The sequence below is a fragment of the Podarcis cretensis genome (genome assembly GCF_951804945.1).
Source record: "Podarcis cretensis genome assembly, chromosome: 11".
NCBI classification, from domain to species: domain Eukaryota; kingdom Metazoa; phylum Chordata; class Lepidosauria; order Squamata; family Lacertidae; genus Podarcis; species Podarcis cretensis.
The window spans coordinates 30,864,478-30,882,136 of NC_137180.1; the positions used below are offsets into that span (position 1 = coordinate 30,864,478).

The window sequence follows — 17,659 nt, forward strand, 5'->3', positions numbered from 1 at the left end:
CAATTATGGTTGTGCGTGCAGTATCTTAGAACCATCTGCAATTTCTTGGCCCAACTTCTTAGGCAGGAACCGTGCAATTTCACAGCAATTATCACCCCAAGAACACAAGCTACAACAGCCGTATGCCATGCATATATTCACTATCGTGCTTACCTCCTAAGGGTGGCGGGAGAGGGAAAGAGAGAAAAATAAAGTGGGTGGCAATGCCAGTCTATCTTGGCAAGTTAATGTCAATGAATTGGTAAAAAGCTAAAATGGATTAATCCACTAAACTGTTTTGAATTAGGGGATATGCTTTATGATATAAAGCATGAGTCTGCTGAGTATGCAATAATGTTTTGCACTTATTTCACACAATCAGGACATTAGAAAAGCATACAGAATCCATGGGCTATTTCTCTGACCTTTTGTGACTGCAGTTAAATAAGGACAAACTGGAAAGCTACCAAATGGTGGCAGGTTCTACAGTGAACTCTCCACATTACCTGTTATTTCTGCCTCTATTACTAACAAAAGTACCTTTGATTATCTTCAACTCTTTTGCGAAACAGGCCTGCATTTTGGAACGTAGAATATTCCATGCTCCTTGGAAAAAATTCTTGAAAATGAGTTTAATATTACTACCAGGCAATAGTGTGTTTACTTTCTTCCCAAGCTCTGGTTGGGCCTAGGATTCAAGTGAAGCTGAAAACTGGAGCAGACAGTCATTTCTCTCTCAAAGACTGAACCAGATGACCACAGTTAATTTTAAGGAAATAAAAGTCAACAAGGGGCATTTTCCTGGACTCATAGTTGGTTTAGTGTAATATGTGGATCAGGCCCTATCTTCAGAGATATTAGCCCATTTGGTATCATCAGCAAATTTGATAAGCATCTCCTCTACTTCTTCATCTAAGTTATTTATAAAAGAAATTAAACACCACTGGAATTGAAATACAGCACCTCAATCTTTAAAATAAATGACCAAACATCACATTTAATACAGTCTACCAGCCACATATTGTAGTCTTCCAGATGACCCCCACTCCTCCAAATAAGTTGTGTAGTCTCAGGTAGGCAACTTTATCAGGCTCCTAGTGGGCTTCCTTACGTGGTTGACAGGTTGCAGTAATAGCCAAAGCATGGCTATTAACACTGCCTTCATCTGGGTCAGTGTGTTTGTGATATTTTCTGAATCTGTTGCTAGGCTACATAACCCACATATGACCCAGTGGTAAAGTCACAGAATGTGTGAGAGAGACATGCATCCAGAACACAATAGTGGACACGTCAAGCTTGAAAATAATTACTATGCCCACAGAGTGAACAAGTAGCTTTGTTTATGAAATATTCCCAGCTTAGACAAAGCTAAGCAAAATTTCAATCCTGAAATAATACTGTATTACTGTTGTTAATTGCTTCTATTTTTCCATTCAGAAGTAGAAGCTACTCTAATGTAGAATGAAAATGGGTGGCAGCCTCTGCAGTGGATTGGCTGCAAGTTGGCAGTTATAAATACAGTATGAATTCACTGAAAACTTTACCACTTTGTTTTTCACAACAATAAAACAGGTGAAAGAGCTAAGAGAATTTTGGTGTATGAGAATTACCTTTACTATGGGACAAAGACAATGAAAGGGCAGCAGGCCACAAACAGGCATGTTGTTTAATTGATATTAAAACACAGACAATATTCTGTTGAACAAGAACAAAGCCGACAGCCTGAAATGAACAGTCCCAAGTTTCTAATTTTATCACTGGAATTTGATTTCTTGCACTACACTGTCTGCCAGAGACCAATCCTTACAACCTAAGCTTCACAAATCTCCTAGTCTGAAAGGATTAGTTGTATTAAAAACTGTATGCTCTACACTGCGACCTATCAAATTCATTTAACTGAACCAGGGCACATATTGCTGCTAATCCATTGCTGTTTATCTGTTTGCCATGGCCTTTGTATGAAAGCAGATGACCTCTTATTACTTGGCCAGTGCTTTAAAAAGCCCAGCATGATGGCTGTAGCCATTAGTCGTCTCTAAATTCTGGTTAGCTCAGTGGTCAGCATCAGGGAAGCAAGGAAATGCCATCTCACCATGTGCTAGAAAAATAGTACCGCATGTTGCAATCACCATATGAAACAACATTTCCATTAACATGACAAACATTTTTTCTTTGCTCTGATGAAAGCTAACCTACATAATTGAATAGAGAGGTCTGTAACCCAGCGGAACCACAGGCTAGGTCACTCATTCTATAGTTTTATCCAGTTACCTCTATTCTCAACAGAACCATATCCACAGCTATAGTTCTCTCAAGCTGTTATATGTACCTTTTGTGAGTCTTGCATCAAACAAACAGACTTTTGATGTGAGTATTGGTGTCTGTTATAACCCCAGGTCTTTGGTACAAAGAGGAAGTGGGAAGAATCAAGACACAGAAACAACAGCTGATATAGGAAGAAACAGCCTACAGTTTTCTTTCAATCATTTCTGATTACCACATTGTAAAAAATCAGGGAAGTAAACTATGGGTAAGTACCTCTAAAGGGCAATGTTATCTCTTTGTCCTGGCTCTCTTTGTCCAGTGGGGAACTGGAAATCACAACTGGTTTTGCCAATGGCTTTCACTTTCAGATTAAGAGTGGGACATAAGGCAAGTCACAGGTTGCAAGGATCAGCAATTACATGAGAGGTCAAGGTCCCCTGTCCCTTCCTTTTGAAGGAGAGGGTGAGTATAGCATTTTCCATAGCATGTGACTGGAGTCCCTGCATTGGGCAGGCAAATGGGCACTCCTAGTGGGTTGGTTAGGAGAGGTTTGTATGTGTCTCCATATCCTAGGCAATGGAGGCAGGGTGAGTGCTGGCTTGGCATCAAGGAGAGACTCCTGGGTAATAAAAGAAGGTGCCAGCGGTGGCTACTTGGCTGGAGAAGCTATGGGTGGGGCATGTCTGGAAGAGAGCTAATGGGAGGCACTTAGAGTTTGCCCGAGCCTCTTTTGGAGAGCAAATCTTTGCCCCCTTACCCATTCTGACCCTCCTCAGAATCAGACATCCCTTGGGCTTTGGAATCCACTATTCCCACTCTGCTGGGACCCCCTCCAGAGTCCTCCAGATCTAGCTCCCCAACCACTTCCTACTCACAACCTTTGACTGCCTCTCCATGACAACTCTAAGGGATTCATGACACCCTTTTGAAACTGCTTGAAGTACAAAAGGCAGGAAATCTTCCTTCACAGAGATTGAATTCAGGATGCTTATTGTTGCATTTTCCTATCTACTTCATGCCCTTGCTCAACCGGATAGAAACTAGAAATGTTGTTTCCAAATTACTTTTGCTGTTATGAAAGAGGCCCATACCAACTCCTGTTGTAACGAAATATTCAGCTTTTGCCAATTTAAACAGGTACTTTCCCTTTGGATTCTGTGTATACTTGCACAACAGTCTTATATTCTCAGTAGTGTGTTGTATTACCTGGTTGTGTTACTTGCTTGAAAAGGAAATCTATTTTGAAAAGAAGGAAAATTATATAAAATGGCAGCTTTAATCAGTATCTCTTAGATGAAACAGTAGGCTAATTCAATGGAATTATACCTAGATACGGTCTTCTGGTAAAATGAAACAAAATTCTTGGAACCTTAATCAGCATAGTTTTCAGTATAGTAATGAAAAGGAAAATATGAACAAGTCATTCCAGTATCTCAAACATGCTGGCTCATTTTACCCCATCAAAGGCATTCACATGGAGTTAATATGGACAGAATTTATATGTCTGAGGAAGACAGCGGAAGAAGAATATCCTAATTTCACCAGTTAACTAATAGTGTTTAATGTAGTTTTGACGATTATATGAGGAAACGGTATGAAGCAGCCTTATGAGGAATGGTTGATGGAGCTGGGTATGTTTCACCTGAATAAAAGGAGACTGAGAGGAGCTATAATAGCCATCTTCAAATATCTAAAGGGATGCCACATGGAAGATGGAGCAAGCTTGTTTTCTGCTGCTTCAGGTGGTAGGACCCAAACCAATAGATTCAAATGACAAGAAATTAGGTTTTGACTAAACATTAGGAAGAACTTTCTGACAGTAAGAGCTGTTCAACAGTGGAACACACTCTACTGGAAGGTGGTGGACTCTCCTTCATTGCAGGTTTTAAAGCAGAGGTTGGATGGTCATCTATCAGGGATGCTTTAGTTGAGATTCCTGCATTGCAGGGCGCTGGATTAGATGACCCTTGGGGTCCCTGCCAACTCTACAATTCTATGATTCTATCATATGCCTTAGTCTCATTGTTGTCATTACAAAATTGAGTAGGGAGGAGGATGGAGAGCATGACTACAATTAGTTGGCTCTGCCTGCCTGTCATTGGCTTTTGTACCATCTGCTCTTGGCCTTTCTGCCTTCCACCCTACCACTCCAATGCACATCAGCCACCATTGCATCTGGTGGTTTTAGCCAGCTCATGCAATGGTTTCCACTTGTCCAATGGGATTTCCCCTTCTTTTCCTCTCCTTTCCTCTTCTGCACCCCCAAATTTTGTGTGTGTGGGGGGGAGAAGTCGTTTCACATTTGCTCATGTGCCAACTGATATTACCTACTAATTATCATCTATAAAGGACCTGAGATATGCTGACTGATGTACAGAGATTTTTAAAAACACCCCTGCCTACAAGCTTACCATTACAAGCTTGTCAACCTAGCAGTTGGAAAGCACCAGTGCAAGTAGATAAATAGGTACAGTAGTACCTCGGGTTACATACGCTTCAGGTTACATACGCTTCAAGTTACAGACTCCACTAACCCAGAAATAGTACCTCAGGTTAAGAACTTTGCTTCAGGATGAGAACAGAAATCGTGCTCCAGCGGTGCAGCAGCAGCAGGAGGTCCCACTAGCTAAAGAGGTGCTTCAGGTTAAGAACAGTTTCAGGTTAAGAACGGACCTCCGGAATGAATTAAGTACTTAACCCGAGGTACCACTGTACTGCTGTGGCGGGAAGCTAAACTGTGTTTCCATGCGCTCTGTTTTCCGTCATGGTGTTCTGTTACGCCAGAAGAGGTTTAGTCATGCTGGCCACATGACCCAGAAAGCTGTCTGCGGACATATGCTGGCTCCCTTGGCTGCAACCCCATAGTTGCCTTTGACTGCACTTAACTGTCTAGGGGTCCTTTATCTTACCTTTTATCTTATCATCTAACACAAGCAGACAAGACCACTTAATAATATAAATCTCAAGAATATTTTCCTCAAATGCTGATATCAGGTCTAGTACCCTTTTCAAAGGAATTAATGTTTATGAATAGTGCCCTAAACCCAATAGAGGTGCTTAGTTCAGAGTGCTGGTATGTCCATATTTGGTCCCTGAAGATCAGCAAGATGTGATAAGTTTTAGTGCATTGCTTGTTGTTCCCAAGTATGCAAGCCTCTGCGCTTTAAAGAATGCCTACTGAATAACAAGGTTGATCCTGTATTAGAGTTCACATTTCACAACAAGGCATATTTAGCAAGAGAAAAAGCATAAAACAGGCTTTGCTTTTGCATATGAGAATTCATTTTCATTAACAACCATCTTATCTCACATGGAAAAAGAACTTTGAAAAAAAAAATCATGTGTGTGCCATATTATCGTGGAACGAAGCTCTTCTCCCCGCCCCACAAACTAGCATTTTATTTGTCTTCCCAATTCACTGTATCACATATTCCACTCAGAATGCAGGCTTCTTTATGCACGAAGGGGAAAAAAGGTTTTACTGCCACCTGCAGGTTTTGGTAGTCAATATCCATCTATAATATAAAACATGCCACAATAACCGCCTAATTCATTCCACACCTGTAAATTCAAGTATTCTCATAGAAACATAGCCATAGAATCTGTAATAGTTAAAAACCTGATGAAGACTGTACAACTTTCCATACTCACTAGTATGCCTCATACAATTCAAAACAAAGCCATGCTTCATACTGTAGTACAATTGACATAATCCAAATTTGTCATCCAAATTAAAATCCTCGATATTTGCAGGTGATCATGTACTTTTAAAATATATTCCTGTAACACTAGGATTAACAGAAGGACAGCAAACACAGACTCTACAAGCTCTTGTGGTTGCTAAGAGATGTATTATTTAAAGCTTGAAAGGATAAATATGCACCATCTACTGTACTATAGTTTGAAGACCTTAATGTCCTTGCTGCATTTGAACGTACTTTCTATACACGCCAGATTCATTCTGATATCTATTTGGAGGGCATATATCCATGCATTTGTATTTGTTGTAGTGTGAATGCGAACTGATATTTTTGTTTTTTGTTTTCCCCTTTTTTCTTCCTTTAATACATTTGCAAAAGGAAAACAATGGCACAATCCAGATAACATTCCTTGTTCTGACTTAATTAAAAAGAACAGGAATTGCACATAAACAGATGCAAATGTGTCCTGATTAATCAAAGCAGCTGACCACAAGAAAAGCTTCTGAGAGTTGAGACTCTGGATGAATTTGTCACTCTCTAGACTATGGTCATTTTAGGTTATACCTGCTCAACTGCTTCTGAACCCATTAAAACTAATGTAACTGAAATATTGGTTAAAGAACACCAGTTGAACACCATGTTCAGTCCCCTTAACAAACAAGGCATTTCACTATATTTATTTTTTTACTTAAATTTTGTTTTCATTTTTAAAAATGGTTTTGGTACTATGCTAACCAGCTGCTATCCAATTTGGAAAGCATAAGCAGCATTCACTTTGCAGTTATGCTAAGATGTATACATTTGAGAAAGCTATTGCAGATGCTCAGATGACAGTTTCATGAACAGGAGTTTGCATGAGGGAAAACGCAACAGGCAACAAACATTACATCTCTCTGATAATACTAAATAGTAATAATAATTTATTATTTATAACCAGCCCATCTGGCTGGGTTTCCCCAGTCACTCTGGGTGGTTCCCAACCGAATATTAAGAACACAATACAGCATTAAACATTAAAAACTTCACTAAACAGGGCTGCCTTCAGATGTCTTTTAAAAGTAGGATGGTTGCTTATTTCCTTGACTGATGTGAGGCTGTTCCACAGGGCAGGAGCCACTACCAAGAAGGCCCTCTGCCTAGTTCCCTGTAACTTTGCTTCTTGCAGTGAGGGAACCGCCAAAAGGCCCTCAGAGCTGGACCTCAGTGTTCGGGCTGAACAATGGGGGTGGAGACACTCCTTCAGGTATAGAGGACCGAGGCTATTTAGGGCTTTAAAGGTCAGCACCCACATGCAATGTGACTTGAAATGCAGCAGAAGAAAACAAACTTGCTGCATTTTGAGCTGCTAATGTGTACACAGCCTCCATGTTAACTCTTACCAACATATTTGCTGACATTCTTAAAAAAAAAAAAAAAAAGCCTGGAAGGTTTAAAGAGACAATATTTCCCTTTGCAGAAGCCATGCTAAATCTTCCTCAGTAGGCTTGATCTTCTATGCAATAATTCTAAATTAAATGATCCTTGTCACCCACTTTACTCAACAGAGAAATTAAATTGATGCACCTGTAAACCCACCCCCACCCCAAATCATTTTCTCTTTTTTTGCTTTTTTTTGGGGGGGGGGCAGAAGTGTTATGTTAACTACCTCATAATACTATGATACTTTTTCAAGCAGAGGGGGAGTCCTCCATTATCTGCCTTTCCATTGGAGGCTGGCTTTCCCTACACATTACATTGTATTAGTATTAGAAGGTATTCTACGTGTGTTCTTGTACTTAATTTCACTTTTCAAATTCAATAGCATAGCTGCTCAAACATAAGATACAGTTTTCTTTACCAATAGCTGCTGTCAGTTAATTGGGACTTCACATCTCTAGTGAAATAGCTGTGGTGTGCATACATATTTTATACCATTCATCCAAAGCTAAGGATACAGACCACTTTACTTATCTGAGTTGTACATAATTAGCTTCTATGTCCATTCCAATAAGCCAACTCTCATATGCCTGCCTACAGGAATACAACTAAGGGGGTGGGCATGAGTCTTCCAGCTGCTCAAATAACTGAGAAGCTCAGCTGGCTTCGCTCCTTCATCCCTTCTGCTGTGTCCTCAGATCATTTTTCGTGATGCTCTTTGTTCTTTGTCCATATCAAAATCCTTGTGCTCAGAATGGAGTGCCATATTTAAGGCAGCAGATAACCCCTTTTAGAAAGACAGTTATCCCCCATGATTTTAGGTGTTGTAAGCTGTTCTGGGGATTGAATAAAAGGATATAAGGCAAAAATAGCCACAACATTGTTGTGAGGGAGAATGTTCCAAAAAAATTCCCTTCAAAAGGAATCTGTTTAGAATAATCTTGTGCGTAATATAAAAAATACAAAGTGAGACATTAAGGAAATCCAAAGGGAAAATATGAAGAACAGAGGTTCTGACAAATGGATTATTAAAAACGCGTGAGGTAAACAGTGGAAGTCTTTTTAAAAAAAACAACAACAACCCAACACTTTATTTAAGGTAGATAAGGACAAGATGAAATTATACAATTGAATATAAATATAGATGGGGAACAGCTATGTATTGTGAGTACTTATCTACTTTTAAAAATTTTCACCTATGATCTTTTTCTTTTACTTCTTTATTCTTTCTTTGTTCTTTTTTTCTTTTTTCTGATATCTTATCTTTCATTTCACTGCTTTATTGTGAATAGCATTTTATAGAGGTATAAATAACTGTAAATATGAAAAGAGGCAAAATATTCTCTAATTTTTTTCCCTTGGTTAGATGTATTTTCTTTTTCTTTTCTATTTTCTTTTGTTGTGAATATGTATGTTTTCTAATTTGTACTCAATAAAAATATTTTTTTTAAAAAAAGGAATCTGAATATTAGCTATTCCCATGAACCCCACATTTTTATAGCATTCAAAAAAGCAAAATAACTGTTGTGTGCAATCAAAAGATTCAAGATTCTACACAGCTGCAACAAATAAACGGTACTCTAGAATCTGCTTGCACACTGGCAAAACCACCTAGTAAGGGTGCCTTTGATCATACATAGGGTGCCTTTCCCTCACACAAGAAACAGTCAGGTTCAACATATGTGGGAACAGGAAGCAGGGACTCAGGATAAATGTGAGCTTTTGATAGTCTTATATTCAGCATGTTCCTACCTGAGTACCCAGGCAGGCAACCATCATATGTGTAAGGAGTTTAGCTGCAAACATTGAAGACCTGGTACAAAATAGGTGTGAACAAATAGCCAAGATCAAACCTGTTTGAACAAAACAAAAGCATGGGTTATACTAAGATTGTTATTTGGCAATAGTCCAAATTATAAAGTAGCCATAGAACTGTGAAATATTCAAGAACCTCAATCTACCATATATTTAATTTAGACCATTTCAAAAGACCCATTTCAAAGTTACTGCATCACTGCTTGCAACTCCAGGCCACCCTTTCATCTCTCCTGCTCCTGAGATATTTTCACAGTGTTTACCTTTTCCTGGAGAGTCACAGATACCTTATGGGAATTCTCAGTGCTAGAATGTATTCATGCACAAACAATGACTGTTTCAATAAAGAACCTTTATGCAGCACACAAATGTAATAGGATAGGGTTGTCATACATCCTCTTTCCCCCCAGACACATCCTCTTTTTCAGGGATAAATTTTCATTCTGGGTGGATTTTTTGAATTTTTCAAATTTTTGAATTTTGCAAACAGAGCCAGGAAGTATGCATATGAGTATCACTCTTTATTTTTTCCTATCTCTATGGATGCACCTGCTGCTCTCTGTACAAAGACTTGCTTTGCAAGCAGAGCCAGGAAGCGTGCATGCAAGGGTCACTCTTAACCTTTTCCTATCCCTAGGGTGCACCCGCATGGTGGATGTTGGGATTGGGCTCATCATATAAGGGCAGATTGAACAGCTGCAACCTAGACCTCTTGGAGCTATTTGCCATGCTGATGCCCAGTAAGCTGCCCATGAGCAGGCAGGAAAGACTCCCTGAGGGGGTCTCTGCTGGCATCTCCCTTAGCAGGTCTCTCTTTCTCTCTGTCTCCCCTTCCATCCTTCCTCGCTTTAGGGTCTCCCATATACTCCTCTGCTTGCCTCAATGCCAGGATCCCCACCCCAAACCAGTGCATTATCCATTGATTGGTTGACTCTATTCTGCAATATTAGAAAGACCTAAGAAAAGAAAGAGAGCTTGCTGGTAAAGAGTGTTATGCATTCAGTGGTCTGTGTTTGCCTGAGCCTGAGTCTGGACTAAGGATTCTGAGCTCCTGTGTTCTGATTCGATACATGATGTCCAATCACAGAACATTTCAGGATTTGGGCCTCTGCCATTGGCCCTTGAACTCTGAGTCATGATTTGCATCTTAGAAGAGTAGACAGCCAATCACGTGTGGAGTGGGAGTGGCCCAGGCTTCCAGGAATGTATATAAGCAGTTGCTTTGCCCCTGTTTCGTAGTTATGTAGTTCAATAAAGGTTCTTGCTGTTATCATTGTGTCTTGCCTCATGGGAACCTACCTACACTTCAGAAAGGATCTCCCCAAGCTCTCTCAGTTCTAATTAAAAGTTCTTTGTCTAAGACCAATGGACTATTGGATAGCTAGTGCGGAGATTAACCAAATCACATTGGGTACCTCTAAACACAATTCTTGAATGTAAGTTAAAATACACAGCTCTCATGTAAGGTCAGGGAAAGGCCCCCTTCCCCGTGTGTGTGTGTGTGTGTGTGTGTGTTCCGATTTATACATCTTGAAATCTTAGCAGACTGAAGAACCTAGCAAAGGAAGTTCTGGGGGTTGGGGTGGGGGAAATGGCTGGGGCACTTGGCACCCCATTTCTCCCCTAAAAGCTTTGCTCCTTTCATTTGATCACCACACTGCTTGAATCTTCATATTGTATTTTGTTTTTGTAACCTTTAAAAGACACCTGAAGGCAGCCCTATATATAGAAGTTTTTAAATGTTTAATTATGTTTTTATATATGTTGGAAGCCGCCCAGAGTGGCTAGGGCAACTGATTCAGATGGGTGGGGTACAAATAATTAAATTATTATTGCTGCTGCTGCTGCTGTTGTGGAATAGGATGTCCCTATTTTCATCTGAGAAATGTTGAAGGGTATATGGTGTGTGAGTCCGCGGTGATGGAAGGTGACGGGTCTCCATGTCCTCTTTTTCGCTCTTCACAACATGGCAACTCTATTTAAACAGGACAAACTGCTGGGCTGGATAAGATTTGGTGTCTAGATGTATTTGAATTTCAGCCAATGGATTTTACTCTGCATATTCATTTTGGGCCTGCTACATTTGTAGGGTTACACTTAGAAATATTAGGCTGGTAACTAAAATATAAGGTCTTGGATCCACAGTTGTGAACTGGATGCTTCTGTAGGCAGAAGTCAGGAGGGAGAGGGAAAAGCCATTTCTGCCCATTCCTCTTCCACCCTGCAGCCTCCTGTGCTCCCAAAATCTGCTCTGGGTAATCAGAACTGGAGAGGAGAGCTGCTGGGGAAAGGGGAATAAATGAAAATTGCAAGCATCTCTGCCGGACCTGGCTCTTTTCTGCAAAGAAAAGCATTCCTACTGCCCACTGAACAGCAGGACAGAATACAACCTATTGCATGAAGAAGTCTAGAAGTCAAAAGATAAAGCTTTGGCCTATTTGGCACAACTGTAGAATCATTTCACCAAAATATGATTCCTTTTGATTTCACTCAACCAGTACGATTCTATGCATGTCTACTCAAAAGTAGACTCAAAAGCCTACTCCCTTTGTAAAGTGTATATAGGATTGGAGCCTAAAGGTTGCTAGTTCCTGTTAAGTAGAAGACTCCGAGATTTATTTTTACCCTTTGGTTCAAAGTTCAAGAGAGCAGGAACTCTGGGATTTTTATATTTGGGCATGCCCTCCTTTGATTATGGGTTATAGCTTATTTTGTCTTGGATCCAAAAGAATCACATAACTAGTTTCATGTGCCCGAGGGAGGTTTGGAGTTGTATGACTTGGTCCTCCATGCTGCACCAACAAATCTCTTTTAAAAACCGAGGGGAGTTCCAAAAGCCATTTGTGATAAGGCATTGAGGTCTGGGATTCCGGGGGTGGGGCGGGGGGGGGGGAGAATCAAAAATTCCACTGTGTTTGCTGAAGCAGCTCTTTGGATCATGGCCTATGTGCTTTCTGCTATTCAGTCCATTCCAGAAACATTTTTTTTTTATGCATTATTTGCTTTTAAAAAATCAGCTCACAATTCATAAACGTAAAAATAATAATGTTATCAACTGACCAGAAGTGCAGATGAAACCGGATGAAAAGAAAGCTTCATTGTAAGAAGACAAGCTGTCTGTTTGTGCATAAGCTGCGTAAATAGACATGTGCGAACAGGAGCATTCCACGTAATCTGAGGAATCATCTATCACTTTGCAGAACTGACTGTCAGACAACCAGCTACAGAGGAAACAAAGGTCAACGATGTTAATTCATTAGTCTTCAGTCTGGAAATCAATAATCATAATACAAACATGAGCAAAACGTGGAATATTTTGAGTTATGAGCACAGAAACGGCTCCATCACAAGGATAACATACTCTTCCAACTCCTCCCAAGTAAGAGTTAATGCACCTATTACATGTGCCAAGGGGAAATATTTTCTATGGTAATGAGTGACTGAGAATACGGGATATCAATGCAAAATTTGTTGGAGGCAGTAGGCCTTTGAAGGCCAGTTGCTGGGAATCACAAGCAGTCAGGCCCTACTTTCCGGCTTCCTGTTGCAGGCACAGTGAGAACAGAATGCTATATTAGATGACCTGATCCGGTAAGCTCTTCATTTATTCTTAAAAGAAAGGATAGAATTTGATCAGGTTAATGTCTGACCTCACAGGTTAGGGGCGGGTGGGTTAGATTCTGGTGGCAGATTCTTGGATTTGATAATTTTGGAGAACTTGTCAGGCAAGAAAAAGTCTAAAAAGGTAGCTGATATGAGGCCTGGCAAATTAACTCAAGCAGGTGAAGTAAATATGTGTTGATATGCCAAAGAGACTGCAAGCTCTGGTGTGCTATCACTGATCCCGTCAAGCCTAAGCAGGTCCAGGCTGAGGCCTGGCATAATGATCCATGTGGCATACTTAGTCTTGCTCCAAGTCTACAGAAGTCCTTCCCAGGGTACTCTCTTACCCCATCGAATAGGGTAGGCTTCATTGTTAATTTAATGGCAATTATTATTTTGCTTCTCTCTCACTGCAGCAGTGCCAAATTAGCCCTTACTTGGCACCCCAACACAGATCAGTGATGCTTTCTACAAACATTTGCAGACCAGGTTTGTTCCCAGAGCATTGAAAAGATTCTGGTCCAGAAATAATCTAAATCTGAATAGTAATTTTGACTATTTCAAAGTATTAGCCCCTACCCAAAGCCAGTGAATATGTTTCTTTTTTAATGAAGAATTTGCTTTTAAATAGACCATTGCATTTTTATGCTTCCCTGAGATATAAATGAGTATATATCATTTTTAGGTTGCCTTTCCCGGCAGAAGTCTTCTCAGTGCAGTCAAGAATGAGAAAATATACCTTTCAGCAGCCTGATTCCAAAGGAGACATAAAGACTTGTGTGGAACAATTCTGCTGTCTGTAGAATAAATCCGATAGGTGACCTCATTGTTATCTTTCAGTAGAAGAGGACTCTGACTCTTCAAACTCATTGAAAAAATCTGAAATGGGCAAAGTGGAGATTTATTTCCTATAAAAACACTCACAGAATCCTCATTTGTACACTAAATATGCAAAGCCAGACCTCTAGTCAATTTATCCCGGGCAGCAGTTTTGTCAAGGTCTTAGACTTAGGGTAAGGTCTTTCCCATCTAAACCACCTCAGACACTTTACCTGAAGCTGCTGGGCACCATACCTGGGACCTCATAATGCATAAGTATCTGCTCAGCTACTGACATACTTGGTACTTCCTCTACTTTGTAAGGGAGAGAAGCCCAAACTCCACCTCAGTCGTATGACAGGAGAATATGAATATGCACTCCATGGTTACTAGGCTTAAACCACGAAGCCAGTGTCCATAATACCACCAGCTAAGTTCACCCTCAAACCATGTGTACATAAATAAAGCATATATAAATCGAACAAACAGTTCAAGTCGCTCCCCAAATATTTTTATTATTTTTTAGCATAAAAAATATTTATATAACATTTGCGATGGGTTTGTCACTTTACACAGGGTTGGCTACATTAAGACCCCTCCACAAAGTTGTATGAGCTGTGGGAGGGGGGCATAAGTCTCACTGTTTGTAGATAAAGTCAAAGAATGGGCACCATAAAGCACAGAACCCTTGCAAACTTGTGTTGCCCCTTGCAAACTTGGTATGGTGGGGCTACCTGCCAAACTCTATCTAGCCATGTGTCATGTGAAGGTCAAACATACAAGTCAATTATTGTTTAGATACAATTACATTAAAAAAAACCCCTGCTCTAAAATAAGGCTATTATGCTATACAAATATATCGCTAAAGACAAAAAGGAACAACCATAGTCTCTGTGTGTATTCTGCTCCAGATTAATATGGTTGCTCTTCCAAATGGTAACTATATTAAGCACTTAAAAAAAACCCTGAACACATGTCTAAATTTAAAAGCAGGGAGCAACTAATCTTATAGCAGCAGCAAAACTAAGAGCGTGTGGACATGATCAATGCTTGGGCGGGAGATTCCTGGCAGCTCCATATAAGCAGCTTTAAACTTTTTAGATTAGAAACAATTAAATAAAAATAAAAATCATACCTTATTTTTTAGGGCAGTTCCTTTGTCACCCATTATAAACCATTGCTGACTACTATACTCAGTGACTTGAATGAACCTACAATTTTCATTTTCAGAATGAGAAACTTCCAACAAATGTTCAGGAACTGTAATGAAGTCGCCATCTTTTCCATCAAATCTGTGTCCATTGATTTGCTGTGGATACCAGTGATGGGCCATTATGATAATGTAAGGGCAATGGTCAAGGATGGTTTTGCCTCTGTTAAAACAGAAAAGGAGCAACACGCTCAAGAAATGGAAAAGCCATTTGCTACCTGTGAAAGAAACATGTGCTGGATAATGCTTGTCTTAATGCCTTTGTCATCCTATTATTGGCCTATTAACTGGATCTTTCATATATTATTAATTACTAATATGTCTCCAAGCATTAATGCAGAAGTTTTGATAATACGACAGGAAAAGAGCTGTATTTTGACATATGATCAATTCATCATATCAATCCATTTGAATAAAACAATCATGTGTTGTTTATTTCATAGAATGCCAGATTTTTTAAAGAGCTTACTCTGCTCACTTCACATATTAAGATCTCTAGTCCCACAGGGCTATTACGCATAGACAGAATTCCAAGTGGACATCAACATCCAGTTCAATTTCAGAAATATTCCTGGCTCATGTGGAAAGACTTACCGTTCACCCTGTGATCCACACAATACTCCAATAGGAAGAGAAAAGGCAAATTTCTCAGTAACATCAGCAAGGAAGCTGTAGCCTCGAGTATCCTTGCGTTTTGGGTTAATAAGCGCACAGAGGATCTCATACAAGAGACTTCGGTTTTTATCAGTGAGTGCCTGCTTTTCCCCCTCAGATATTATCTTAGGGAACAAAAAATTGGTCAAAGAATAAAAATTATTCAATGTGTGCAGGTAGCAATCACACTTTCCTTCCATACCCAAACTAGTTTATTAGAATTAAGATTTTCCAAGACAAAGCCAACTAATGCTCTTATCCTAAAGACATTATTTGGAGGTGAACCCCAATGATTACAGTTAATTTCCCCCCCTATATAAGGGTCATGACCTTAAGTTCCCTCAAGTGGCCAGTGCAAATTCCCTTACAGGCTTGAATACTGGCTCTATCACAGCATACAATATTGCCCATCCCAACTTACTATCTAAGTTGGGCATGTGAACCAACAGCTTTCATATAAGAAGCAGGCTGGCAAATACTTTCCTAGTATGTTCTTGTTACAGAAGACTCATAGTCAGTTCTGTTTTTCAGAATCAAAGCAACATTTCCTCCCACAGAGCCATGGCTGCTGTTTATCATTTTCATTAGCTTACATCCCCCAAGGAGTTGCTGCATCCATGCCTAAATCTAGGGCCCATTCATCATGGCCAAAGGAACATCTGCATATGTACCTTATCAATTATGTGCATCACTGCAGCCAGCTGCTCTTCTGTACTTTCTGTGACCACTTTGATGTTTAAATACTGGAGGACTCTGTTCAAAATTATGTCATCAAGTGGTTGGGACAACTGATCAGCCAGACCCCAGACTGCTTGAGAGTTTGAATCAGACACAATGGTGATGTTGGCAATACCATAGATGTCATCAACTCTGGCACCACCAGTAGGATTGAAAAGCACAGCCTGGAAACGTTTAGGAAACGGATTTAAGGATCCAGTATCTGGAGTGAGTGTTATATCCAGAACAGCATCTCTCTGCCCAGATGCAAAGGACAACGTTCCTTCAGATCTGGCAAAATCTTGCCCAGAAATGGCTGGGGATATCATTATGCGGCCAAGAGCTTCAGGTCTCATCAGCTCCTTAAAATAAATAAATAAAAAAATAAATAAGCAAGCAAGCTCTAGGTAAGGATTAAGCAATACTGTGCAAAGCCAGGTTTGCTTCAAATTATGAACATTTTAAAATGCATTTTTCATTTTTTCTTATCTTGACCTCAAATAAAATTAATAAGGACGATGCTGGAAAATGTGTTTGGCAAAGTATTTCTAACAAAGTGCTAGGTTTGAGGCTGATGTATCGTGTTAGGCTGGGTTGTAAAATACATCTTTCTGAACTGTGTGGTCTGCGTCAGGAAAAGACAGGACCAGAACACATGTCGAATGGGGATTAGCAAGATTTGATTGATGAGCTTGGCACGGAAGTGTAACATTGATACTCCACCAGAGTATGGGGGCAACTGTTGCCACTGCTCTTAATGATGATTAACAAAGTACATTTCCTGGTCAACTAAAAATTGTAATAATTCAGCCATGCCGGATAACAGTCGGTTTAAACCAGTTCCAAACAGAACTGCCTATTCTTTCTTAAGTAAACCAGTGCAGTTACTTATGAGAACTGACATGTTAGAGAACAAAGTCATTGCCTGTCAGTTATTGGCAGAAACAACTGTTTATTTGCCCCTTTCAGATGGCTCAGTGAGACCAGCAAGAATGAAGGAAGTGGGGAGTGATTTTTTTTTTATAATAAAAAAACCACCTAAAACTATTTGCAAGAGGAGAATGGGATAAGGATCTCAAGGCAAATTCCTTGTTCTTCCTGCCTCCTACTTGACTTCCTTTCCCTAATCTCCTTCATGCTTTGGCAATCTGCCATGCATGCTTGTTAAGACCATGGAGGTTGCAGAGTGTGTGCTCTAAATGAGGCAAATGATCATCAACCTGCAATTTTCATAGTTTGATTCTTATGTATTAGTGTCATGACACCGTGAAAATGCTGTTTCTCCTAGCATGCACACAGTTGTATAATATAGTATCTCCAGAAAGCACACACAGCGACAAAGCAAGTGTGCAGAAGTAACTCAAGGACACTTAATAAACAAAGCAGAACATTTGAAACTATGTTGCACTGAATCAGACCATCATCCTATAGGTTGGTATCAAACTCATTCTCTGAGTGGTAAACCTGATGGTAGTCAAAA

The 17,659-nt window shown here is 39.9% G+C and overlaps 1 protein-coding gene across 4 annotated transcripts in view; it reads right to left on the minus strand.

The window, feature by feature from the left end:
* ADGRV1 (adhesion G protein-coupled receptor V1) overlaps nucleotides 1-17,659 on the minus strand; it is a 241,486-nt gene that overhangs the window by 102,810 nt on the left and 121,017 nt on the right. For all 4 annotated transcript variants that reach the window (XM_079995244.1, XM_079995245.1, XM_079995246.1 and 1 more), the window contains 6 exons: nucleotides 16,134-16,541; nucleotides 15,403-15,587; nucleotides 14,734-14,971; nucleotides 13,519-13,658; nucleotides 12,237-12,397; nucleotides 9,114-9,214 (listed from right to left, as the gene is read on the minus strand). In XM_079995244.1, coding sequence (XP_079851370.1) covers nucleotides 9,114-9,214; nucleotides 12,237-12,397; nucleotides 13,519-13,658; nucleotides 14,734-14,971; nucleotides 15,403-15,587; nucleotides 16,134-16,541 — 1,233 coding nt within the window. The remainder of the gene's footprint in view (nucleotides 1-9,113; nucleotides 9,215-12,236; nucleotides 12,398-13,518; nucleotides 13,659-14,733; nucleotides 14,972-15,402; nucleotides 15,588-16,133; nucleotides 16,542-17,659) is intronic.